The 27,252-nt window shown below is 47.3% G+C and overlaps 1 protein-coding gene across 6 annotated transcripts in view; it reads right to left on the bottom strand.

Moving 5' to 3' along the window:
• Positions 1-27,252, bottom strand: part of FRMD4A (FERM domain containing 4A) — a 410,751-nt gene that overhangs the window by 13,574 nt on the left and 369,925 nt on the right. For all 6 annotated transcript variants that reach the window (XM_030565719.1, XM_030565643.1, XM_030565594.1 and 3 more), the window contains exons 14-20: positions 24,729-24,870; positions 13,648-13,781; positions 10,325-10,447; positions 4,980-5,208; positions 3,594-3,650; positions 2,127-2,364; positions 1,420-1,584 (exon numbers count right to left, since the gene is read on the bottom strand). In XM_030565719.1, coding sequence (XP_030421579.1) covers positions 1,420-1,584; positions 2,127-2,364; positions 3,594-3,650; positions 4,980-5,208; positions 10,325-10,447; positions 13,648-13,781; positions 24,729-24,870 — 1,088 coding nt within the window. The remainder of the gene's footprint in view (positions 1-1,419; positions 1,585-2,126; positions 2,365-3,593; positions 3,651-4,979; positions 5,209-10,324; positions 10,448-13,647; positions 13,782-24,728; positions 24,871-27,252) is intronic.

The following is a 27,252-nucleotide window of genomic DNA, read 5'->3' as shown; positions in this document are numbered from 1 at the left end:
AAATACAACTCCCCCCTAGCTCCACCAGCCCCAGGCAGGATACGGGGCATACCATGCAGGTATGTTAGTGCAGGAATTGAGGCAGATGTACCCATCTGAGGTGAACTTCCCACCTCCCTGCCCAAGCCAGAGCAAGTGGGTTTTATGGAGGGGAACTAAGTAGAGTTATGGGGTTGGACTCCACAGGCAGCTTGTGGGGCTGCAGGGCTGCAGCCCCTGATTGCGGTGGGTTGAAAAAGCAGCCAACTCCCCCTCCACATTCCCTGTGTGTGGATTTGGGGCCACTAGGTCCAAATACTGAGATCCTCTGGCTCCTCCCCAGTCTATTTGGAGCCTGCCTGGCACCCTCTTTCTGCAGCACATGGGGGGGTGAGGGGAGAGACAGAAGCCTCCCAGCATGGTTGCCCCACTAGCCACCTCCCTGGGCAATCCCCACCATCCCTGCATAAGTGGTGCAGAGGACACTGCCCACGGGTGAGTTTCACCAACATAGCGTCAGGGAACACAGAGTGCGGTGGATCTGTGCAAACCTTTCCTATGGTTTCTGTTTTTGGGATTCCATGCCCCCTCCCCACTGCTTTGCAATGTGGGGGGGCCAACGACCCACAAAGTGCAGCCCCAAAGTGAGGTGCACTTCCTTTGCACTTAGGTAGCTTACAAACGCGTTGCAGGCCTTTCCTCACGTTCACAGTGACACTGGGTAGTCAAGGCCAGCTCATGCAGCACCATCCCACAGGGAAGGAATGTTTTTCTGCTCCCACCTCAGAACCACCACCTCTTTTAGGCAGCTATGCTTTGCTGGTCTCTTGAGTGGCTTTAGAGCTCAAGACAGTCACAGTGTGACTGTCCTTCATGCAAATGCCCAGATTTGCACGTGCAGAAGGGTGCTGATTCACATCCAAATCTGGGTGGCCTTTATTCATGCTGGATGGGCTCTTCCCCAGTTCATAAAGTTGCAGTCAGCCACTCAAGGAACAGAAATGATACCATGTGACCAGTCAGACCCACCTCTACTTGGTCCCTCAGATGTTTCACTTTAGACAGCCTTTTCGGCATGCCCAGTTCATCGTAGCAGTGGTTTAACACTACCCAACCTTTCGTGTTCCAAAGGAAAGGATAATTCCCTAACCTTGAGCACTGATATCAACACCTTGTGACTTTCAAAGAGTGGCTTGGAGGTTGTAATGCCCATGAACAGTCAGAACCTTTGGTTACAATGTCACCGAACGACTTGGTCCATTTTAGTGTTTTTTTAATGTGAAGTAAGTTGAGGATTCAAGCCCTGATTCAGGAACGAATCCCCACCGAAGAGAGCGCTTCCTTCCTGAAATGAGGCCTCTTGTCTTTAAAGCGTGAAAACAAAAAATACTATTGCGTAACCAAAGGGAGTCGAGTTGTTTTGGGAGCAGCAAGACTTACCTAGTGGAATGGACATAATGCGGACTGCGTACCCGTAGATCTGGTGTAGATGGCATGCTGGACTGGGAATTCCAATGCGGGAGGCTCCTGATGGGGCTATTTTGCAGAGAGCTGCTCCCTCCAGCCTCTGCACAGCTTCCTGTGCTGGGGAACCGCTTATGACTGCTGCAAAGCAAACGCTGCATTTCAGACTTCAGACGGAAACGCTCTACACCTAGGACCTTAAGTCTATGGGCCACATACAGTTCTCAGCTACACACATCCCGCTGAAGCAAATGGAGTTCCACACACATAACTGATCTGAATTGTTTTTTATAGTAACGAAAGTTCAAGCACAAGCTGTTACAAAGATTCAGCAGACGTTTCAGTGAGAGGCTGTTGTCTGTCCTCTCCAACTGGCTTTTAAAATAATAATCAGATACTGACCACCACTTTGTGTGACTATAGCTGTTACGATCTTCTAGGGCATGATTATTTACCAAAACAGCTAAATATCATTCAAGTGAGTGATGTTTCTGCCATGAGATTTGGGAAGAGTTTTCATTATATAGGCTCAGGTTAAAGACAACCTCTCTCTTTCTGTCTCTCTCTCTCTCTCGCACACACACATAGCGTTACCAGAAAGTGTCCGTCATTACCATACCAAATGGGCCTCTACAAAAAGGAGGATGTTTATGTAGCTGGCAATCTCTGACTGCCTGACTCACCTGGAATGACTGTGTGAGGAGCATTTCTTGACCTTCTCATAGGGTTCATCCAGGGATGACTCGCTCCACATCTTGGGCTTGATAGGGGACTTGTCATAATCATTCCGGTGGTAGTGCATTTGTCTGAGTCCTTCCAATGACTGTGGAGGAGGTGGTCTGTTATGTAGGGGTGGCCGGGGAGGGAGTCCTTTGTGAGGTGACTGTAAGGGGGATATTGTGCTGATAACCTGAGAATCCTCTGCAAAGAGAAACAAGGAGAGCAGCTGATGGTTTTGAAGGACACTAGGCTGCAGTGTGGCTTTCCCTCAGCATGCCCAAGATTACCGCTTGGATACCATGCAGCAGACAGAGATGATTTTTCTGAGCATGAATTATATGGTAATGAACTTAGGGCCTGATTTTAGGAAGTGTTCCAGTAGAGGCTCTAGTTCAGTGTTTCTCAGCTGATGGTGGAAAGGTGGTGGTCATGAAAGGCAATCGGGGGGATAATAAACTTTTCAATCTAAAGCAAAGAAAATAAAACTCTTCTAGACCCCTGTGCACCATAGTTCGGGCACTTTCATGTTTGTGCCAGCAACCCTCTCCGATTCTCCCTTCCCCCCACTCTGCACACACCTTTCCCTTTCAAGGTCAAGTATTTGCTGTCAACCTCTTGAAAAGTATATCCCAATAAAATAGGCTTAGCACTGTTCTCATGGACACATTTACTATAAAAGAGTAAAAAATGTAAGAGGGGGTGCAAATAGTTTTGGACTCTGACTCAGGAATCACCAACCTGGAAAGGTTGAGCTACATTCCTCTAGTTCAAACACAAGTTATTGGACTTGATATAAGAATCATGGGGTGATCTTCTCCAGCCTGTGTTACGTAGGAGGTCAAACTAGAGCATCCTAATGGTCCCTCTTCTGGGGGAGCTATGAATGCGCAACACTCCTGAAAATCAGGCCCTTAGTGTGAGTCATATGCCCTATTCTGCAAACTAGGAGGTCTTAAGGGGTTGTGCATTTGTTACAATATGTATGAGCCTTTTCCTACAGACTACGTACTTATTTCTATTTCTGTACTTTTTATATATAATTGAAAAAACCTTCGGGGGGTTTGATGAAAAGTCGCTACTGTTTAAAATTATCTGCTCTCAAATGGCAAAGACAGGGGTGGCGTAGCCATTTTGGTCCCAGGATATTAGACAGACATGGTGGGTGAGGCAATATCTTTTATTGGACCAACATCCGTTGGTGAGAGAGACGAGCCTCCGAGCATACACAGACAAGCTCTGGGTAAGCTTGAAAGCTTGTCTCTCTCACCAACAGAAGTTGGTTCAATAAAAGGTATCACCCACCTCATCTCTGAAATGGCACTGGCATACAGGGGTACAGGCATACAGGGGATTTCCTCCATTTCCAGGGGGATGCAGTCATCCTTCCCTTTACTATGCTAGGTTTCTAGGGTCTGAGATGGACAACATACCGTCCTCAAGAACAAGGGCATCTGAGAGGGAGCTATCTTCACTGGCAATGTTTCCTTCTGAGGAGAAGAAAAAAAACAATCAAAAGACCATTAATATCACTGTGGTTTAACACTGAATTGCAACAGAATCTTCCCCAGTTCATAAAACAGTCGTCCCTTGTTCTCCACACTACCAAGAAGCAATAAGATTTTTATTAATATAGGCCAGTTTACTCAGTCCTTACTCAGGCAGAACTCAGGGCAAAGCCCGAGTAAAAACTCCAGGCCAGCTCCCTTGACATGCTGAGCTCCCTTCTGGGAGTTGCTGAGTGCCTTCAACTCCCACTGATTTCGGTGGATGTTAGGACTGAGTCAAAACTGTGAGCCCAGATCCCCAGAGGGTGTAATGGAGCTACACCAATTTTCACCAGTTGACGACCAGGCCCTCCAGAGCTCAAGATTTGACCCCCCCCACACTTATGAAGTTAACATTCAGTTGTCAATGAAAAACAAACACAAGGTGCTCTGATTCTAGGACATTCAACAATACTTCCAAGTGCCCTCTGAAGCAACAAAAGAAATAGCACCCAGTCTTTTTGCCAGCAGTGTTCTGACGTACACATCTCCCTGGTGTTTGTTGCTCTGACATATGGACTGTCACAGAGCGGAGAGGAACTAAAAATGCTTTAAGGGCAGCACAACACAGCTGGGTTACAAATAAGGAAGCAAGAGAAGCGGTGACAATTTCAGCTCTGTTTATAAACAGGAAGAGCAACATTTCTGTTTGTCATGTGGAAAGGGACAAAATCAGCAAGAAAAAGCTCTGCTATTTTCAGGCTTTGAAGGAGGTTAATATAAATTACTTTTAAAAATGGTGTAAACAGTAAAAAGTGTCCTGAGGATTATGCTTTTGTAAACAAATGGGATGATGGTGATGATAATACTTGGATTTTATATGATGCCTCTTGCCCAAGGTTTACTAATAGTAATTAAGCAACATCCTTCTGAAGGAAGTATTACTATACCCATTTTACAGGTGAGTACATTGACTCACAGACAGGTTAAGTGCCTTGCTTAAGCAAACATAGCCTGAAATTTACCCATGTGTTCTGAGCCAGCACATCATCTAGGCACCACTCAAGTCCCATGTCAGCTCTCCAACCAGGACAAGGAAGAGATAGAACAATATACAGGGCAAAAAAAAGACTCAGAGTCCATTAGAGGGAGAGGGGCACTACTGGGCTACAAGTTAGAGCAGGGCTTTGGGCACCAGGGCTCAGTTCCTAGCTCTGGCTCGGTGTGGGTGAAATTCACTCCCTGTGCTAAGGCCTCTATTCAAGGCTTATACACCACTCAAGGCCCACTTCAGCCCCTAAAAATATGCCCCAGGCCCTGAACTGTACTTACCATCTATGATCAGGGAGGCTCTCTGCGTTGGCTTCTTTCCAGATTTGATGCGGTACTCATTGATGGAGTTTTCGATCTCCTGCAGTTTCTTTAGGGCATTAAGGTAGGAGGTTTTCCTTTGTTTCTTCAGCTTTTTGCTGACATTGGGATCACTGGCCAAGCGCCGAGCAGCCTCAGTGATCTGGGACTGAATTGCAAATTCCCTCTCCAGGCGCTCCAGCTCCGCTTCCTGTCAAATTGGGAAGAGATTCTGGCTGTCTTGGCTGCAAGCTTTCATGGCCAGATACTCAGCTGGTGCAGCTGCATGGCAAAGCTCCCCTGACTTCAACAGGTCTATGTTGCTTTACACCGGCTGAGGATCTGGCCCTAAATGGCACTTAACAAGAGACGAATCCATCTACCAACCTGCCCCTAGCTCACTCACAAGAGCATTGTTAGGGCTGGCCTGTGCAACTGCTCCTCAAGCTCGTCAGCACTTGCTCACATGAGAGAACTCATGACTTCAAAGGGCTGCGCAAGGTTACATAATCTAGCCCAGTGGTTCTCACCCTGCCGCTCGTGGGCCGCCCAATCAGCACAGAGCTGTGGCCCATGTGACATGCTCAGGACATACACAGCCCACAATGGTAAACAGGTTGAGAACCACTGATTGAGCCTTTATTTGGTGAGGATCGTCAATACTAAACTCAGTTCATTCCGGCTGCTGGCCCAATATGGCTGTATCTGCTATTTGTCTTGCAGAACAAACTCATATATCCTTATGTGGTGGTGTCTGAACCCCAACCTCTCTTCCACGCATATTTCTAAGGTGTCTGTCACCATGGTGACCGAGTGCTGTATGAAAATGAAACATCAGGATAATTCCCAGTGAAAAGTCATGACATTTCAACATAGTGTTACTGGTTAGCGCTTGTATAGTGCTGATCACCCATTGAACTAATGTGTCAAATTCATCCCAGTTACAATCCAGTCCTACCAAATGTCATTAACGTGAGGCAATGCATAAATGCACTGTGACACAATGTCAGCAAGGGACATCACAGAGTTGATATATAACGAGGCCATGCACAAGGTAGGGACGTGTAATGGTTTTAATACATGGGTGGGCAAACTTTTTGGCCTGAGGGCCACACTGGGGTTGCAAAACTGCATGGGGGGCCAGGTAGGGAAGGCTGTGCCTCCCCCAACAGCCTGGCCCTCGCCCTCTATCCGCCCCCTCCCACTTCCCACCTCCTGACTGCCCCCCTCAGAACCTGCGACCCATCCAACCCCTCCTGCTCCTTGTCCCCTAACTGCCCGACCTCTAGCTACACCCTCGACAGGCCCACCAGGACCCCACACCTATCCAACTCTCTCTGTTCCCCATCCCCTGAGCCCTAGCCACACCCCCGCCCCCTGACAGGCCCCCTGGAACTCCCACACTTATCCAACCCCCCCCCCGGTTCCCCATCCCCTGACCATGCCCCCCCGAACCTCCGCCCCTTATCCAACCCCCCGGCCCTGGCCCCCTTACCATGCCGCTTAGAGCAGCATGTCTGGCAGCCAGGCTGCCCAGCCAGGGCGACACGTTGCCGCGCTGCTCTGCAGGAGCATGCAACTCTGCCGCCCCGAGTGCTGCCTGCGTGGCAGGATAGCTGCGGGAGAGGGGGAACAGCAGGGGAGGGGCCAGGGGCTAGCCTCCTTGGCCGGGAGCTCAGGGGCCAGGCAGGGCGGTCCCGTGGGCCGGATGTGGCCTATGGGCCATAGTTTGCCCACCTCTATTTTAATAGAAGGCTTTGGCCATGCCAGAGAGCCAAAAAGTTAGACCCTGTTTGGCCATGGCAGAGTTAAACTGTGCTTAAGCAGGGTTAACATGTTAGGGCCAGGTTCTCAGCTGGCGTAACTGGCAGTGATACCTTGACATTAAGTCAATGGAGCTATGCCAGTTTACACCAGCAGAGAATCTGACTCTTTGCTTGTAGCCCATGAAGATGAGAACATGGGTTGGAATTTTCAGAGGGCTCTGGCTCTCTTACACACCCAAGTCCTATTAACTCTCAATGAGATTTGAGCTGCAAATTAAAACATTAGCTTTGCTAAATGCTCAGTGCTCTGACTGTAAGCACTTTTAGTCACATATTCAGCGAAACCCTATTGTTAGCCATATTCAAAACCTCTCAATGTACCAACATGCATACACAGCGTGGTTGATGCTATAGGAATAACCCCTCCTCAGACCAGAATGGCTCCCTGAAGTTTTCATTTTGGGCATTTTGGCTTCAAAATCTCTGTGCTGTCAGTGGTGAGTCAGCATTGCTTTAAATCTATAATTACAGCTCCTCTCACATTACTGCCAGCTGAAGGCCTGGTTTTGTTTTGTAAAATGAGTTCTGCTTTGAAGATTTCGTAAGCTCTGTCAACACTAAACTTATTAATGGTGCATTCGACACAATGGAGGTTTAAGACGGAGAGCCTGATCTGACTTATTGTGGCAACACGCCCACTGAAAGTAAGCAAGGGAGGATTAAGCACAGTGCTAAGGGTGATTAAAAATAAATCCAGCTAGGGCTCAGCCCTGCAGTCCTTACTCAGACAACACTCCCAGTGAAGATACTGAGAGCCTGGCTTCAATCGCAGCTTCTGGCCTTAATGGTTTTTCTTCTAAATCACCCTTAACATCGTAAACAGCTGTCTTCATTTGCCTCTCCCCCAATAATCTCTTTTTTGATGGATGCCTTTATGCGTACTGCCTCGGAGCACCAGGGCAGTTATTTGCCTTCAGAGGCAAGGCCAGCTCTCATGCCATTTGATGTTCTACTCAAAGCCCCAGCTCCTGGAATCATGTGATCCTGAGAAAATCTCAACTTTCATTTAAAAAAAAAATTGTAGCCCTCATGGTGCAGATCAAAGCTTGAAAACATGAACCCTAAAGTCTCAAAAATCAGAAGACAAATCAGATCCCAATATTTATCCTTTTAAAAAAGTTCATGATTTTTAAGACAATCTCATGATTTGGGGGGGGGGGAGCGGGGAGAGCAGAGTCAGCATTTTTGAATGCTTGAGGTTGGCAATCCTGTTTTATTGAAATGCACATTACTTGCAAAGGTGGAGAGTGGCTTTACCCTCTTTCCCTACAGAGAATCATTGTCTTGCACGCACGGACCGTGCATCACTATTAATGGAAGGATTGAGAGGAAAACAGAGTCCATCCAGCGTCCCGGGCCTGGAAGCCATCTCTTAACACTAAGGCTAAGTCTATGCTGGCAGTGGCGTGTCACATACATGTAGTTACATGGCAGGCTGTGTCCACACTGCAGTGTGTAGCTACATGTGTTAGAGAAAAGCTTTGGCAAGGGGAGGCAGTGGGAAAGGCTTCATCAACTCCCTGGGCTTGTCTACATCACAAAGTTGCAGCGCTGGTGAGGGGGTTACAGCGCTGCAACTTAGGAGGTGTACACATCTGCAGGGCATCACCAGCGCTGCAACTCCCTGTTTGCAGCGCTGGCCGTACTCCCGTTTTGTCTCGGGTGTAGGGGATCCAGCGCTGGTGATCCAGCGCTGGTAATCAAGTGTAGACACTTACCAGCGCTTTTCTTGACCTCCGTGGAATAAGCAGGTATCCCAGCATACCTGAGGAAGCCTCTCTGGTAATCAAGCAGGTCTCCTTCCCTGCGGTTTGCTCCGGTGTTCTCCGAATCTCCCCCCCAAGCGGGTCTCCTTCCCCGCGGTTTGCAGGGGGGTTCGGGGAACGCGAGAGCAAACCGCGGGGAAGCAGGTCTCCTTCCCCGGTTTGCTCTCGCGTTCCCTGAACCCCCATGCAAGCAGGTCTCCTTCCCCGGTTTGCTCTCGCGTTCCCCGAACCCCCGTGCAAGCAGGTCTCCTTCCCCGGTTTGCTCTCGCGTTCCCCGAACCCCCCTGCAAACCGCGGGGAAGGAGACCTGCTTGCTCGGGGGTTCGGGGAATGTGAGAGCAAACCGGGGAAGGAGACCTGCTTCCCCGCGGTTTGCTCTCGCGTTCCCCGAACCCCCGTGCAAGCAGGTCTCCTTTCCCGGTTTGCTCTCGCGTTCCCCGAACCCCCCTTGAAGCCGCCCAACAGCGCTGCAGTGTGGCCACATCTAACACCACTTGCAGCGCTGGTTGCTGTAAGTGTGGCCACTCTGCAGCGCTGGCCCTATACAGCTGTACTAATACAGCTGTAACAACCAGCGCTGCAAAATTGTAGATGTAGACATACCCCCTGCTGTCAGAGCCTTTTGCTCAGAGTCTATACTGCCATATACCTGTGCTGGGAGTGGGGCCTACATGCATAGGTACACTACTCGCTGCCAAAAAAGGTGTGCGTTGTAGACGCAACCCCAAGACATGGGAATCTGAAGACACATTGACAATACTGCAGCAAACAGAGTGCACAGCTTTTAGGAGTCAGGGCTTTCCTTGTAAAAGCTAAACAAAACGTGCTAGCTCATGAGTATTTTACTTCAGTGGAATTCTTCTCACTGGCTCCATCAAACACAAACCCTAAGAGCTTTGGTTTTTCGTGGTTTAAGCAGAAAGAAAATGCTAACAATACAATAAAGGGTTAATTCTCCAGCTGACTCCGGCCTTAAACCACAGATTCATTCTCTTCAATTATAAAAATAAAAGGAAACTCAAAACTAGAATATCCACAAGTGTCTTGAGACCAGTCTCCACAGACAATGGCTTTTCTGTGAATTCCGGTCCCGCCTTACAGCTGCTCCAGGGCTGTTTTCACAGCCATGATTCAGGGCACTGACCCAGCCAATTGTGGGAGAGAGAGCTCAGAACAAACACTCCCCCCAGGCAAACTTACTCAAACACAAGTCAAGCTGCCCCGAGGCAGGGAGGATAGTTCCTTTGTTTAAGAGGAGGAGGAGGAGGTGAGTTTGTCTTGCAATCACAGGAGCAGTCCGAAAAATTGATCTGACACTTCATTAAAGGACTTTGGCGGAAACCAAAATGATACCAGAAGTGGTTTGAAAGACCAGAGCAACTCAGAACCCAATCCTGCTACCCTTAGTCACATGAGTAATTTAGACCTGCACCAGCAACCGGTGCGATTAAGGGCAGTTTGCATAGCTAACAGGATCAGAGCCATAAGTGACTCACCCAAAGCTACTTCCATTTGCCTGTGTCAGAGTTGGGACTGGAATTCAGGAGTTCCTGGCTCCCAGTCCTATGCTCAGACTGGCATGTTCTCTCACCTCTTCTTTGCCCCAAATACAAGCAAAGATGAGTAAACGAATTAAAAAAAAACAGTTAAATTAAAAATTGTGGTTCCCGAGTAATAGGCTGAGAAATGTCCTAGACATAAGATAGATAGATAGGACTGGAAGGCAAGTCCTCACCTCTCCTTTAGGCAGTATTTTCTGTTCATCCAGTTTAAAGGCAGTCCCTATTCTTCTCCTTACAATAGGTGGCTCCTCCCCTGGATCTAGGGGGTATTCCCTGGGCAGCTTTCCTGTGAGCTCCTGAAAACATAAGATGCTATTAGTGAGGAGGGGAATACGCAAAAGCAAACCCATCCAATGTATCTTTTTAAAGTGCAGTTATACTCTGAAAAATGATTGTAAAAATGGCACGGCCAGGGTTCCATTGTTTATCATTGTACAGTGACTCCATATCAAATATGCTCAGCTGATAAATATACAGAAGATTTTTTCTAACTTCCAGGCCTGCGAGCTCAGTCTGAGTTCTTTTTTTGGCTTGTGCATCATCAGCAGGAATATATACTCTGCAACTAGAAGAAAAATTGACATGATCTGTCTGTCTAGGGTCTTATGTGCTGCCCACCAGCAGGATGTCAGAGCACTCATATTCCTTCAGCCGTGTTGTCTCGATAGAGAAAACAGTTATTTTTGATGGAGAAGCCAGCAGCTCTTACTCTGAATTCAGACACGGAGCAGAGCTGTCGAGTGACACTTTTATAATCATTTTTCTGATCATAACTGCATGTTAAAATACTACAATCTAATTCATGAGCTGTCTGAGACAGCTGCAGTGAAAATGGCAATTTAAAGCAGTGGTACCTAAGTACCTATATGATAACATTTTATGAATTGAAATCCTTGCCAAACTCCAAGCTATGTCATGTGCAGAGTTGGAGTAATATCAGACTGAAAGGGTCATTTGCAAAGATTAGTTCCAAGTGTGAAGCAGCAGACCCTGCAAACTTTCACAGCCAAGGGACGTACACTGGAATAGATTTGAAGCAGGCAAAGAAGCAAGTGCCAGGATTGATAATAACTCTGTGTTTTTTTCTGGTACGTACAATACATCTCCACCGATCTGAATTAAAGACATTCAAATGCCTGCGGAGAAAGGCAAGAGTGTTGCTACAAGGAACAACTCAGCTTCTTGAGCTGAACAGTCTCTGCAGTGAGGACAAAAGGCTTTTGTGTTCTGCATCACCAGCCTTGAGAGGATCCAGCTGGCAGAAAACTCTAAATCATCTGAATCCCGTATAACAGTGGCTGACCTTAATATGCAGCATGTAGCTCGGCTCTCTGCCTCCCTCATGCCCCCACGACCCATTCCCTAATGGGGGCTTTCTTTCTACTGTTTTCAGGTCACTGGGAAATGAGGCCCTGGCCATTTCAGTCCCTAGCTTAAGAAGTTCCCAACACAATGAATTCCTAACCCAGCACTGCAGTGAAGTGCACAATACCCTTTTTCAAGGTTGTTTAAAGTTTCCCTCTCCAGTTTTAAAGCTTTTTCTGTAACATGTTCATCCTGTCGCACAAAATGGCTAGCTACAAATAGTGCGTTGAGATCCAGATTCTGTGTCTTTCTACTGAGTGGCAGAGGGATCCTTTAAAACCCCAATCTTAACATGACGTGCAGGGGGTGGAGAATGAGTTACAACTTTAATGGCTCCTTTGCCAAGGTTTTGTAAGAACAAAATCAATGCGGGCTACTGTGCTGCCGCCATAAACTGAAACGGATTTACTGGCAGGGGCCTGAAATTTAATCTGAATTAATAAGTAAGTGAAGCAACATGATGCCACTGTTGTGAATGGATTGTGCCATGCTAGTTTGATTAAGCCCAGGCATTAACCCCTTTTTCTTCTCCTTGTCTGTCTCGCCTCATTTCAACTCAACAATTCCCACAGCAAACAAACCGATTCAGGACCCCCCGAGAGGAAATGTTTAAAATAAAAGAGCCAGTGAAACTTTTGACCACTTTCTGCAGCTGATCCAAGCTAAATGGTTTCCGGACACTTGGGGTCTGACCTGATCCTGCAAACCTTCCGCAAAAGAGTGGGCCCGTCGAAGCCAATTGAGACTTCATACATCAGGACTGCTCATGCGAGGAAGGATTGTGGGACGAGGCCCGCACATATTTCCTCTGACATCCTTTGTTGAAAAGCTGTTTTTCTTCTGCTTATCCCAGCTGGTGTTCAAGTCAGAGCCAAGTCTAAACAAAGCGCAGTGAGATTTTTAAAAAATGGGCAATGGTCTTTTCTGTTTGTTTTTTAAAGTGATACGCACTTTAAATATAAACAGCAACTTAAAGATCCCAGTACCACTGCCCAGGAGCCAACTCTCCCATTCTCTATTCCTGGCAATGATTTTTAAAGCTGGATTTTTCCAGGCCTGGGAAACAGGTGTTATGTATGCACGTGTGATCGAACTGTAAACTTCATATAAGCTGCTGCTAATATTTAGTATGTTTCCAGGCACAAACGCAGTAAGGATCCTAACTTCTCCAGCATTTGAAATGGTTTTACATTCACGCTGACCTGCTTTAAAACAAGTCAGTTTAAATCAACCCCAACAATAATTAAACAGATACATGCTAAGTACAATATGACCTCATCCTATGGCATCCCGTTTGCTCCATGATGATATTTAGGCCAGAAAGGTGATTTTCTCTTGACAATGTTACCTAACAGTCTCTTCTACCAGTAATACTGATGATGTAGCCAAGGGACCTCCTCAGCATTTGTCATGCTATATACAGCGCAGTGAAGGGAAGACCCCAGCATGCAGCACACAAACTCACCCCAAACTGTGCTCTTTGTATTTGGGCCAGGGGGGGAAACTGTGGTGATTTAACCCTCATGCCAGGCAATGGGACTGTGCTGTGAAATAGCTGGGCGTTGGCAAAGCATACTGGGAAATGAACATGGAAAGAGTGCACATGAGGCCATGTCTACACTAGGAAAAGAGGTGAGTTAGTTCACGTGTTACAAACATATCTTTCTCCTACCAAAGATGAGGATCAAGTGGCGTATACCAGGCCAGGTGACCACACGATGGCTAGACCAGATGTGCCATCTATAGGCCTGAGCCTATTCCCATTGAAGTCAATGGCAGATTGCCCATTGGGAGCCCTGTTGAAGGATGGTGAGTATCTACTAAGCATCCACCACTCATGATGACTTCAATAGGAGCGGCAGATGCTCAGCACCTTGCTGGATCAGGCCTTATGGGTGCACAACTGGCTTGGCGTGAGTCCAGCTTCTCTAATGTAAAAAAGGCCTTGTGCCGCACTAGACACGAAATGCCTGGGGATCACTCAGTCCTTGGGCACCATACGCTTTGTGAGATATGATTTAGGAAGGCTTTACCTCTCCTTCCGGTCTCCATCCATTTTCACATGAGGCTGTGAGCATATAAAAATACAAGCCACGACATTTTCCAGGGTTATAAAATTTCTATTGCCTACCGCTTCTCGGAGACACAGTTTCTTTAGCTCCTCCAGTCGCTGGCGCAGTGTCTCTTCCAGAGCTTCCTGCCTGGATTTCAACGCAGCCAGCATGTCTTTCTTGGCAGACTGAGAGCTATCTGACTCTTGGGAACCTGTCAATAAACAATGATTTCACTAGGCCAGCTGACAGCAGAACACACATCTGGAGCATTAATGAATTTCACCAAAGCCTACACTTTGGATGGGAGCTTTCCAAAAAAGATTCAGACTATGAAATGAAGCAGGTGTTACACAGTCATGTTTGTTTATGACAAGTTCTTAATACTTAAACTAACAGAATGAGGTCAAACATCTGAGCTTAAAGGGATCTGTAATTCTCTCCTCTGTAAATAAAAACAATTAGGTAATTTTTTAAAGCTCCTCTTGAAAATACTACATACAGTTCTTACGAAAACTCCCAACTACAAACAGAATTTACAAAGCATAGAAAACACATGTTCATAGCTTAAAGGCCAGAAGAGACCATCACAATCATCTATTCTGACCTCCTGTATAGAATTTCATCCAATGATTGCTGCACCTAGCCCAATTACTTGTGGTTAATTCTAACCACACAGAAGAAATGTAGTAACTGAAGCTAGATTTTTGCAAAATAGAAACGAAGTTAAAAACCCCCAGTAGCTAACAGAAGGCCTTTTCATAGCAGCTGTTGTTTCCCATGAATATATATGCCACGATGTTCAAAACTGGATGCATAAATCCATATTTAAATGCCTAAATAAGGGGTCTGATTTCCAAGTGACAAGCACCCAGCAGCTCCCACTGAAGTCAATGACATTACATTGTTGTAAATCCAGAATTAACTGACATCAGAGTCTGGCCTTCAGATTCTGTGTTAATCTGTACTCTGATCCTTTTCAAAACAGGTTTTGATTGATCCCCTTATTTAATTTCACCACTGAATGGTGCACACATCTTTATTCAGGGCCTCCCTGTTCAAGGGAGTTGTGATTTTGGTTGTATCCACTTTCGGGTGCCCAACTTGAGGCATCTTAAAGGGAATTGCTTTTCAGAAAATGTTGAGCATCCAGCCTCTGAAAATCCTGGCCCTTTAAGGTGTCTCAGGTTGAGCTCCACTTTCAAATCTAGTCCTGTATACACTACGGGACTTAACTGCCATTCTCCTACACCAGTTTTCTGACGCTGCCTCATCCTCTGCAAAGCAATGGAGTGCAGAATCAGGCTCTTATTATCTACCTGAGTCAGATTTTCCAAAAGGCCTTAACCAAACCTCAGCTAGCATGCCTGTGAGTGTAAGGGTGAAGCATAGCACGCCTGTGAGTATAAGGACCTACAGGTGCACTTTCAGCACTGACACCTAAGCAGGCAGTCAGTATTCTCAGTCTGGGTTTGTCGGAAGCTTTGCTGAAGTTCTGCAAACTTTTGGAGTCACTCTAGGGGCAAATTTATAGCTTTGCATCAAAACCTGATGAAACTCATGCTTTCAGCTACAGTTTGAGTTTCTTTGCTGCTACTTTCCTTTCAGATACTTGAAGTGGGAAAAGGGGCTACAAAATAAACTAGAGGGAAACATCCCACACTAGCCCAAAGGGGATGGACGAGAGCTAACGGAGCTTCTCCATCGCTACTTTCTGTGACTTGTACACCGCAAAACAACATGCGCTTGTCCTGCACAATGAGCCTCTCCTATGCAACGTGAGGGTATTTACAGTGTTTACTGGGATGTGTTGGAAGTGCACAACCAGAATGGAGTTCTCTAGAGATCAGCTGGACTCTAGGACAGGATGTGTGCCCTTTTCCAAAGTGTCACCAGCAAAAATCAAGACAACTCAATGGGAACGTGGAGCGCATTTATCCTGACATGAAATTAAGGACATCAAGTGGATTTTTATAGCCTTAACTACAAGTAAGGCCTAAGGTAAGACAAGTTCAAGCGAGGAAATGATCATCACTGCAAGAGCGCAATGGGATCTTCCTAAAGGAATTTCCATTTTGCATTCGAACTGGCAGGGCAAATCCTCTCTAGCACCTCCCTAATAATAACTGCAGCGAGCACTTACTGGCAGCGGGCGAACTGCTGAACTCCTACTCAACTGCTGATCAACTGCTGACCTCCAACAACAAGCTGCTCATGATTCTGGTAGACGTTTCACTCCTTTCTTTTTCTTTTAGAGTAACTGGCTGTAGCCCTTTTTCCTTTTGCTCTTCTCCCCACCCAAATTTAATTTATTTTTAAATTTTATATATATATAAAACCATCTATCACCACAGCAGCTAGACGGATGCTTCCGTTGCAACATTTAAAAACACAAATGATATGCACCACACCCAGCAGTTGGATGCTTGACCTGACACCTCTAATTATGGGTGTGTCTACGTTAGAGAATTAAACTGCTTGTGTAATTGAACTAGTTGTACTGAACTGATTTAAACACAGTTCATTGCATCCACACTAGCTGTGCTGTATCAGTTTAAAAGCCATACTAGCCTTGTTCAAAACCCTTTCAGTTGCAATGCTTTCTGGGTACCCATCTCACAGTTCCTGGTATAGCTCATAGAAACAATGCATTCTGGGAAATTTCAAAAGGCCACTGATACACTGTGGGATAAGTAGGGCAAGAACTAGCGGAACTATTTCAGCCTGTCCACATTCACATTGGCACTAAACCAGTTCAGAATGAAATGGGTTATTAGACTAATCTGCTCCAACTGGGTCTTCAAAGGGTAAAAGTTGTGTAGCACAGACAAGCCTCGTATGACTCAGGACAGGGAGTTCTCAGTTCAGGGCCCTCAATGCTATACTTTGTTTGGTCTGATAGAGTCCATATCTGTTAATCTCTCAGGCATTTTGCAAGATCTATCTATTAGCACAGCCCTTTTCTGAAGAGATGGGATGAGCTGGGCTTTCTGTTTGAGTTCTCTTTTGTAACCCCCACTTTTTTCTTAATGAACATTTGGCTTATTTTTGCATTTCCTAGGATTTTGTGAGCCTGATTCTCATCTCACTGGCTGCCAGGGAGGGAACTCACTCAGCTCTGTATTTTTGTCTGCCTAGAGTGTCCACGAGGAGCTCTGTATATACTGAGACAATTACTGATGCTACCAAACCTGTGACCACAGCCCCAAATGTCAGACCAAACGCAAATGAAGAACCCATAATCAGAACAAAGCAAGAGATCATAAAACAAATACTAAATCAAACCAACCAACTAGACGCTACGCAAAATAAATAGATCAGCCTTACTTAATGCCACTGAATTCAGGCCCACTAAGGCCTTCCAAAGAGAACTATTAGCTGAGAAAAGATCACTTGCAAACTAATTTTCACCATACAAACCAAGAGAAGGTGCTTTCTATTGCTCTTACCTGACACGAGGAGCTACACCTTTATGGAACAGTCATATTGAAATTCAATAGAAATCCATAAATGTCCTGTATGGTTTTTGGACCGTCCTATGGAATTTATCAGAAAATTAAACAGAATGGTTCAAAAGACCTTTTGAAGGTTAGGACTCACCAAATTCTAAAAGGTTTCTACAGTAATTCCTTTAGAATCCTGTTAAGGCCTTGATTCAGCAAGAGATGTAATCATCAAGTATTCAGCATGGCAATAGCTCCATTAATATGCTTAAATACTTTGCAGAATGGGACTTACATTTAGATACAGACCTATGGTTTAATTCCTATTGAATCCTACATGCCTCTTCTCCCAATTAGATGGTGACCGGCATAAGTCATGGCATTTAGACACACAAGGAATCCCAGATTGGTTCATGTTATTTCTCTTACATCCAACTCTGGGTCAAATTTCTGCTCTCAGTTACCTGATTACTTCTTGTCTCACAGACATCAATGGGAATTACAGCTGCGAAGCTGCGAGGAGAGTTTGGTCCTTTCTGAACAATTTACACCCAATGCATCACTTACACAACCGCTTACATCACTGCTGAACGTTTCCTGTAGCGATTAATGGCTTGATTCAGTTCTTGCTTAGGCAAATCAGGAAAAACTCCAATGGAAAAACCAATGAGAGAGCTGGGACTGTCAGATCCCAAGTGAATTTACCAAGGGTCATGGTGGAGTCTCCATTAGTGGCAATTTTTAAATCAAGCGGAATTTTTTCTAAAAGATCTGCTCTGGAAATTACTTTGGGGAAGTTCTCTGGCCTGTGTGGTACAGGAGGTCAGACTAGATGATCACAATGGTTCCTTCTGGCATTGGAATCTGATCAACGCAACAAATGAGTCAGAGGAAGATTTGCCACCAGAATTCAGGCGCTCCTAGTTTCCAGCCCTGTGCATGTGCCCCACTGCCACTAAGACAGGGTATGCTTAGGTAGTTTGAACAGATATGTTTATTGCTTTCAATATATTATTAATTATTATTATTTGTATTCCAGTAGCTTCTAAAGGGCCAAACCACGATCAGTGCCCCAGCGAGCCAGGCATGTACACACACAGAGAGCAAGAGACAATCCCTGGCCTGAGGGACTTACAGTCGGATAGACGTCACAGTCAAAGGTGGGAGAGGAAGGGGGGTTAATAAAAAACAAAGTGATGGCTTAGCAATGTCATTTTTCTGAGGGGAGGTACAGGGTTAGTTTAATTTCATTTATTCATTCTCTGCATTAAATATCTGCTAGGCTAGTAGTGGGGACAGGAGGGAAGGCAGGAAGGGCTAATCTCAAAGGAAAGACCAAGGAAGGGAGAGGGGACATTGAGGGGAAAGAGAGAAGGAAGTAGAGGATCATGGAGAGCAGGAGGAGTGAGACTGGTTTAGTGACTGTCAGGGACAGGGCTGGAGCCAGCAGCAGAGGGGGAAGAATGTCCAGAGTAAAAAGCCATGTTTTCATAGGCCAGTGACATCACCTGTGCTCCAGATGTGTGACTGTGGATGGCTCTTTGATGCATTTATTTCTTGCTTTCCACAAGCTTAATGTCACTAGCAAAACAATCTAAGCATGGCCATGATTCATGCTGTATCCTGTGGCCTGGCTGCCAGCTCTAATCCCCTGGCCCAAAGCAGGCATTTCATCCAAGTCCACGTGGAGCGGGGACTGACAGTGCACAGTACGCTCCCCACGCCACAGCACGGCATGATTCATGGCTGCAGGATGTTGAGGAACGATTGAAAGTGACATCAAACAGAACCTATCGCCCAGCGATGACTAACAAATAGGATATCCTTCTTAGCGACGGCCAGAGACCCGCTCCTGGCTTTCCAGTGTCCATCTGGAATTATTCAGAACAGGATGCACCCAGATATCCTGCACAGAGACTGGTCTTCATTAGTCACTTCGCTCATCTGCCTTTCCATAGATGGGACTAGTTGCTGTTTACTAACTAAAACGGTCAGTGCAGAGTAGTAGGAAGTTCATCTCTACGGATGTAGTGGACATGAGGGGTGAATTGCCATACTGGGAAGGAAATATCCAACTGCAGGACTAAGGCATTTTCAAATATAAGCAGGCATATTTACAGGAAACCTACAGTTGCAGAAGTGACAGTGTCTATGCTATGCCATGAGGGAAGGGGATGGATTATTTTAACAGTTACATGTGCGAAGATAAAGCAAAAGTATACCTCTTCTCTACTCCTACAAGCTCTCCTCTGCTCACCAACCTCCCATTGAAACGAACGGGCCTTCTACAGGTAGAGGGGACTGCAGGATCAGGGCCACACAGATGCATGGTAGCACCCTGACAGGGAGACATGGTCAGAGCAGTGCAAACCTTCACTACAAACCCAAGAATCATGCCATGCTCAGCTGGGTTCATGTTAAACTGCAAACTGTTGAGTTAACCCAGTGACAGACCCAAATCAAAACCCTTGATTTGAAGGTCATGGGCCTTGTCTGATCTCATTTACATGGCTGTATCTCTGTTGACTTCACTGCATTTACTCCTGCTTTAAACCAGAGTGAGATCAGAACCAGACTTCACATCACTACCACTGACAGAACTAACACTTCATATCCCAACAGACCTAAATGTTAGGTTCCAAATCCAGGTCAGACCCTGGCCCAAACTCCAGGGTATTCTGATTCAGCATGATGCGCTGCAGAGAGAGGATTGAGCCCTGAACTCGGCTCTGTTCACTGGTTGGTCTAGGATTTTGGTTGAGGATTTTCTCTTCTCAAAAGATGAGCCAAGGTTCATGGGAGACATTCTAAAGGTGCAGATGGGAGTCAGACATTTAACTTACAGTATCAGGAGCCGTGTTAGTCTGGATCTGTAAAAGCAGCAAAGAATCCTGTGGCACCTTATAGACTAACAGACATTTTGGAGCATGAGCTTTCGTGGGTGATGCACTACATGCATCTGATGAAGTGGGTATTCACCCACGAAAGCTCATGCTCCAAAACGTCTGTTAATCTATAAGGTGCCACAGGATTCTTTGCTGATTTAACTTACAGTTCTGCAAAGACACAGAAGGAGAGAGGCAGCATGATCTAGCGGATGGGGCACTGGCTGGGAAGTCAGAAGACCCGGGTTCTATTCCTGATGCTGCTGACTTGCCCTCTGTTTCTCCACTAACCCTTTGTCCGTCCTGTTTATTGTGACTGTTCAGGGAGGGAGCGTCTCTCACAATGTCTTTAGATGGTACCTAGCACAATGGGTGCCCCATCTCAGTTGGGACTTTTACGTGTTGCTATAATAAATAATAATAATTTGCAGTTTCATGTGTCTACATAAAAGCAAGGGACACTTGGCAGTGTCAATCTGAGCTTCTCACCATAGTTTTTGGTTTGCTCCTTTAGAAGAGAGGGAACTTAGGGGAAGACATGAAGAAACTCCAAGGAATAGAGAGAAAAACAAGGATCAGGAAAGATGGCCCAGCAGTGAAAAAGAGAAACATTTTCTATTTTCCCCCTGTGATTCATGATAACTTCATGTATTTATAGTCTGGAAATTTACAGCAGCCGCTTAATCACTCAACTCTCATTCTCTGGAGATCCATAAATGGTAGCCCTCAGCTACAACAATAACACATCATTGTTATGATCATGTATTAATAATTGTCAGCACAAAGGGAGGAAATGCAAAACATTTGGAGGGAGCCCCGGGAACGTGCTAGCTGTGCACCAGGATCTGGTATGCTGAGCATCCATGACCGTTACACTCCCAGTTCTGGTCTGCTCATATTAAGCAACGTTTAGGGGCTTGATCAGTTTGACTCTAAGGAGAGATGAACCCAGCAAAGTTTCTGTGCGTATCAGAAAGTTGAGTAAACCCAAACTTCAGCCTTTGTTAATGAGTGGGCTGTACGGGCACAGAAGGAAGCAACCAGGGGTCTTATCCAGAGCCTGCTGAGGTCAGTGGTGTCTTCACACTCACTACATTGGGTTCTGGATCAAGCCCCAAGCTGCCTGCTCTTCCTGGCAGAGAAGAACGAAGCTCCTGCAGCATGGGGAGTTATGTGTTTGTACAGGATCTAGCACAATGGGGTCAGGGCCATAAGTAGGTGCTACAGTAATACAAATAATTCTCATGGGTCAGCCATAAGCAGCCAACCTGCTTCTCCCCCCTAGGCAGCAGTTATGGCTTCCCAGCGTGCACATGGGATCACTGATGGGTTCTTAAGAACCCTGGGCAAGATCATTCTTGGGGACCCAAAGTCCTCTAAAGTGCTCCTCCTTCCTACAGATCCCCTTTGTCTCTCCCCTCCTTCATTAGATAAGGCATCACAGCTGCAGCCACCGGACAGTAGCAAGCTCCAGAGCCCTCTGGTAAATCTGAGACTGTCCTGAATATGAGGGACCTTTGATCATAGGTTTGGTGGATCCCAAAAGCTGGCTCTGAGTACGGGTCTCTAACAGGGCAGCTGGAAGCTGACATTCCATCTGGTCACACCCGGAGCACAGTATAAACCTTCACCAAAGCAAATTCACATATGTCTGGGTTTTAGGAGCGCACTCAATTGTGGCTGGATCCATCTGAACCACTGCCCAGCCCCAGGCCATTTAACTCCACATGCTCTCTGTTACCATGGCAAGCCCACTGAACGTGTAAACTCAACACTCCAAACTTATCCAGGCTGACTGGGTTTTAAACAGGGTGTAAAAAATAGTGGGCAAAGATCTGCTGTCAGCGGGGTTGCTCTGGGTTTACACTGATGTACTCGAGATCAGGATTTGGCCTCAAGATGTTTTGGGGCTGGATTTTCTCCTGACTTCCACCTGTGAAAATCAGGGCTAACCCAGTGAAGTCAATGGAGTCAGGCTGGTGTGAGCACAGAACTCGGCACTCTGAATTCCTTGGTATGGGGGTGAGATTGAAAGTCAGCATACTAACACAAACACCGCACTGGTGGCAAATAGCTTTTGGGCATGGGAATGCTGCCAGCAAGGCTGGGATCTCTGCAGGGGCTCTTAGCATTTCCTGGGCTACTTGATGTTGTTTGCTTTCAGCAGTGGGAGAGCCAAATAAACAAAGAACTCCAACAACCCAACACCACACCAGAAACTGCCCAGCCACTGCAACTCCCTGAACTGATACTTGGCATAAACAGGGGATTGTGCGCTGCGTCCTGAGGGACAGGAGAAATAGAAAGGCATCTCTGTTCACAGGCTAGGAACAGAATTCCAAAACAAGTTGTTCTTGACTGCAGCCAGCTTAAAATGTAACTCTTATTGCCTGTTTTTGAGGAATTTCAAGCTAGCCACAAAGGATGTACGGCTGCATAGCTGATGTATAGAGTCAGTATGGATTTGGTTTTGTAGCCTGTGGTCCTCAGAGGGTACTTTTCCCTCTGTAATTATGAAAAGATCCTTTTCCTATGTCGCATGTTTCCATTCTTATGGATTTTAATGAGTCTAAGTGATGTCTTCTACACTTCACTTAAATGACCCTTCGCTGTGATGATAATGCTTTACACTCCCAGCGAGCTTTTCTTCCGAGGAGTTTGCAGCCCTTTACAAACCATTAGCCCTCACACCACTCCCAGGAGGTACGTGATCACTGCTGTACAGATGGTAAAACTGAGGCACAGAGAAGTTAAGAGATTTGCCCAGCTCACACAGATAGGAAGTGGTGGAACCAGGAATAGACCCATAGGCAGCAGGTGATTAGGGCTAAAGTGGACTCAACCCTCCCAAATCTATTTTTGAGCCACCCTGCTTCCCATGTGCATGTCCAGATAAACAGGGGAAGCCTCATGTCTAGTGGGTCCAGGGGCAGGATGGGGTGTCATGGGGTGTGGGGTCCTGCCTGCTCGCTGGATTCCTGGAAGGTGGAGTTAGATTCCTCAGTCCCCAAGGGGTGCTGGCTCCTGACTGGTGCCTCCAGGGAAGGTTTGATGAGACAAGGCGAGAGTCCCAGGCATGGGGAAGGGATCCGTAGGTGACTGGAGGGGAGAGTCCCAGACCAAAGGACGGGGATACTGAGGGGATGGGGAGAGGTCCTGAGGGGATGAGGGAGATCCTGAGGGGATGAGGGGGAGGGGAATTCCAGGAGATGGGGGGAGGTCCTGAAGGGATGGGGGGAAAGGGGCATTCCAGGCAGTGGTGCTGGAGCAATTTTTATAGTGGGGGTGCTGAAGGCAGAAATGATGTATTTGGTTGTTATTGCTACTTCTAGCCCGAGACTGCAGCAGCAACTCTAGTTTCAACACCTATGGTCCCAGGGGAAAGGGGAGATCCTGAGGGAAATGGGGGGAAAGGGGTGTCCCACGAGGAAGGGGTAGATCCTATGGGGATGTGGGAAAAGGAGAATTCTGGAGGAGGGGGGAGATCCTGGTGCTGGTGTGGGAGAAGGAGAGTCCCAGGGGAGGAGGGGAGACCCTGAGGTGATGGGGGGGGTGAGAAGGGGAGTCCCAAAGAAGGGGGGAGACCTGTGGGGAGGAGAAGGGGAGTCCAAGGATAGGGGGCGGACCCTGAGGTGATGGAGGGTAGAAGGGGAATCCTGGGGATGGTAGAAATATTGAGGCCCTGTGTCTGTCTGGCAGTGCCAGGGCCAAGAAAGGGGCAGAGTGGGGCATTGCGGATGGAGAATTTTGCCTGAGTGTGGATACATGCCTCAGATGACACTGTGGTGGGCTCCTCTGAACTGCCAAGCAGCGAGGGCCAATGGGCTAGAGCAGGGAGCTGCGTGGAGAGTGCAGGGTGGGCTCTGCTGCCTGCAAAGAATATTTTCACCAGTCGCCTATGAATATACCTCGGGCTCCTGACTCCCAGTCCCCAGTGGTGGAATCCCTTTGACAGGCATCCTTGTTTGGCTTCTGCCATAACTACTGATGATTCCACTTTATAAAGAAGCCAAACTAAGGGGTGTCTAATCCCTCCTGCCTCTCATGCCGCTACATTCCTATTTTGAACCCGCTAACTCGATCAGAGCTAGCACAAGCATGTCTACTTGAGTTGGAAATGACAGCTTCCAGCTCCCCTTCGCCCTCCAGCCTATTACACACTGAACATCTTGACAGAAGCATCTTAAGCATTTTCCACACAAAGAAACCTTATAAAACTTGGGGCACTGGACAGTTTCTAGGTGAATGGTACCTGGAAACTGGCTCTTTCGAGAGCTGAGAGGCCAGATGAGCAGGGAGCACTAGCTGGAAGATGGAGAATGAATTTCAGCCCCTAAGAGACAAGGCAGAATCAGTGCAGAATCTCTAGAGGAGATTCTGCCTTTCTACCCCAGCATGTGCTTCCCAAATGAGCCACAACAGCTGATGGAGGTTGTGAGAGACAGGCTGGGTAGCAGTAGGGAGGTGGGTGCGTGAGGGATTTGGGGAGCAGGGTGTGGAGATAGGTTAGGTAGCAGCAGGGAGCTGAGAAGACTGGAGATGGCATCCTGGGGAAAAAGAGGAAACTCGCAGTGAGGATGGGAATGGGGTCACACTGGAGCCTGGATCTCTTGTTGGGTGGTGGTGGTGATGGTGGGGGACGAGAGACAGATATCACATACCCAGAAAGACAGAAGCTGAAAGGAAGAATCTTGTTACGGTCAGATTCATTTCTGAAGGGCCCCATACCTCACCTGGCAGCTCTTACCTAATACAAAGCTACATCTTCCTCTTTTCTCCAGCAGAGGAGCAGGAACTCATATTTCGCATGCAGTTACAAGGGAAAGGACTTACCTGATGACAAAAGACTGCCACTGCTGCCGCTGATAATTTTGCCTTTGCTTCCCATGTTGGCTAGTTTTGAAGTCTTCAGCGTTCCAGTTTCAGTCAGGTCAATAGCGATTTCACTTAGGCTTCTCGCAGCATGAATCTTGGACTGGGAATAGATACAGAGCTGTGTTTTACAGTCTGACATTTCTTTAAGTGGCACAGAAGCAAAGAATCCTTTCACCGCAGCAGGAAACAGGCCCTCAAAAGCCAACTCAGATTATTTTCCAAGAATGGAAGGAAACTGGCACCAGAATGCCCACGTTGTCTACTGCCCTTGCTGTGGTTAGAATCTGGGGGCAACTCTGCCATTGCTTCTTTGTTCGTTAATATCTCTGCATTGCCAGGGACTCCCGTCCCCCTTCCTGGCCCTTAAATCAAAGAACCACATCCAGAGAACCTTAATGTTAAGAGCTACAGTAAGAAAACCACCAAAAATGCCAACATAATTAGCATCCTTCTTGCTGGGTAGCCTCAGAGCAGAAGCCATCCAGTGCCCACTAAAGTCAACACGACTCTTTCCATTGGCGGCAGTCAGCTTTGTATCTGGGCCTGAATGAGCACAAAGATTTACTTATGCCCCCACACGGTCCCTACATAATAAGTGTTGGGAACATCGGTAGGAAAATGTGGCGCCCATGATGTTAAGAACAGAGGACTTCACCCTGCGGGGCTGTATAAAGCTCTACAACAGAAAGCAATGCAAGGCCTCAGTCCTGTACAATGGCTGTGCAGACTACAGGCCTGTCTTCACTGCAATGGTTAGCTGGAGTTACTCCTCTAGCCCACTTCCGCGGAGAGTGGCCACACTATGAAACAACACATTAGCCACATGGAGGGCTCTGACTAGCAGCACAGCGGGACTGGATCAGCGGAGTCACTGGATTAGCAGCCGATGAGTTTTGCTAACTTGAGTTGCAGCCGGTAGCTGCATCCCCACTGCACTACTAGCTCTGGGGTCAGCAGCACTAGAGCTTTCAACCCGCCCACACCCCGGGCGGGCCAGCTAGCTGGAGTGGAAAGCACCACTTAGCTCAAGCTGGAGATATCTGTATGTGGACAGGAGGTGGGTTAGGGCCAACACTTGAAGTATATCATGAGTGATGCTGCAGTGAAGACAAGCCCTAGATACTAGCAGCGTTTTGTATGTAGTGACAATTTTAGTCAATTTCTGTGTCTAGAATACCCACCTCATCTACCTTACAATAGGAACTGCCAGATTGCCAATGGTCAGTCTAGCTACGTATCCCGTCTCTGATAGGGCCCAGCTCCAGATGCTTTGGAGCAGTGGTTCTCAAACTTTAGTAATCCAAGGACCCTCATTTTGATTTAAAATTTTTCATGGACCCCCCAAGCCGGCTTCTAATTTTTCCCAGGGGTGCTCAACCCCGGCTCAGCCCCAGGCCTCGCTCCCACTCCACCCTTTTCCCCAAGGCCCCATCCCCGCCCCACCTCTTTCCACCCCCCACCACTGCCCCACCTCTTTCCGTCCCCTCTCCCGAGCAAACCCCATCCTGCTCTCCCCTCCCTCCCGCATGCCGCAGAACAGCTGAGAGAGAGAGGTTGATCAGCAGGGCCGCTGGCCCCGGACATGACTTGCGGATTCCTTGGAGTACCCTTGCAGACCCCAGGGGTCCGTGGACCCGTTTGAGAACCGTTGCTTTACAGAAATGTGCAAGAAACCCCGTATTAGGCAGTTATGGAAGAATCAGCCCATGTGAAAAGTTTCTTCCCCCCTTCAATTAAGGACTGGCTTATGCAGGGCCGGATTAATCTTTTGTGGGCCTTGGCGCCCACAGAGTGGCGCCATCCCCACTTGGCCTTTCCCCCCGAGGTCCTGCCCCCACTCGGCCTGTTCCCTCTGAGGCCCTGTCCCTGCTTAGCTTCTTCCCCCCAAAGGTCTCACCTGCCACTCACACGGGGAGGAGGGGGCGGGGAGGAGTAAGCAGCGGACTGGGAGAGAAGGGAGTGGAGAGGAGTGAGTGAGTCTTGGGAGAAAGAGGCCGAGCAGGGGTGGGGTCTCGTGGGCGGAGTGCAGGGTTCAGGGCCACGGTCTGGGCATTGGGGCCCCCTGAGACTGTGGGCCCACCACCACGGCGCCATTGTAAATTCAGTATTGGGCTTATGTCTTGAACCCTGTTCTGTACGTTGGTTATTAAATCCACTAAATAAACTAAAAAGCCAGGTGAAGCAGACAGAAATAAAAGTTTATTAGAGAATATTTAAATAAAGATGATACAAAGAGTTTGAAGCGTCAGCATTGGTCATTGGGGGCAACATACAGAGTATAGGGGGACGCTGGTATTTGGAAATTGGTTAGCACATAACATATACAGACTGTAAGGTCCCCAATGCGGGGTATACAGTGGGTGGGATCAGGAAGCAGTGAGGAAGCAGTGAGGGTACATCGCTCATACAGTGGGATATACGCAGTCATGGGTATAAGTAAGCGGGCTGGGTAATGGGGACAGGATGACCCTCACATGGGGGA

The sequence above is a fragment of the Gopherus evgoodei genome, chromosome 1 (genome assembly GCF_007399415.2).
Source record: "Gopherus evgoodei ecotype Sinaloan lineage chromosome 1, rGopEvg1_v1.p, whole genome shotgun sequence".
Taxonomy (NCBI): Eukaryota; Metazoa; Chordata; order Testudines; family Testudinidae; genus Gopherus; species Gopherus evgoodei.
Note: the sequence above shows the minus strand (reverse complement) of the source record. Positions and strands in the feature narration are given on the sequence as shown.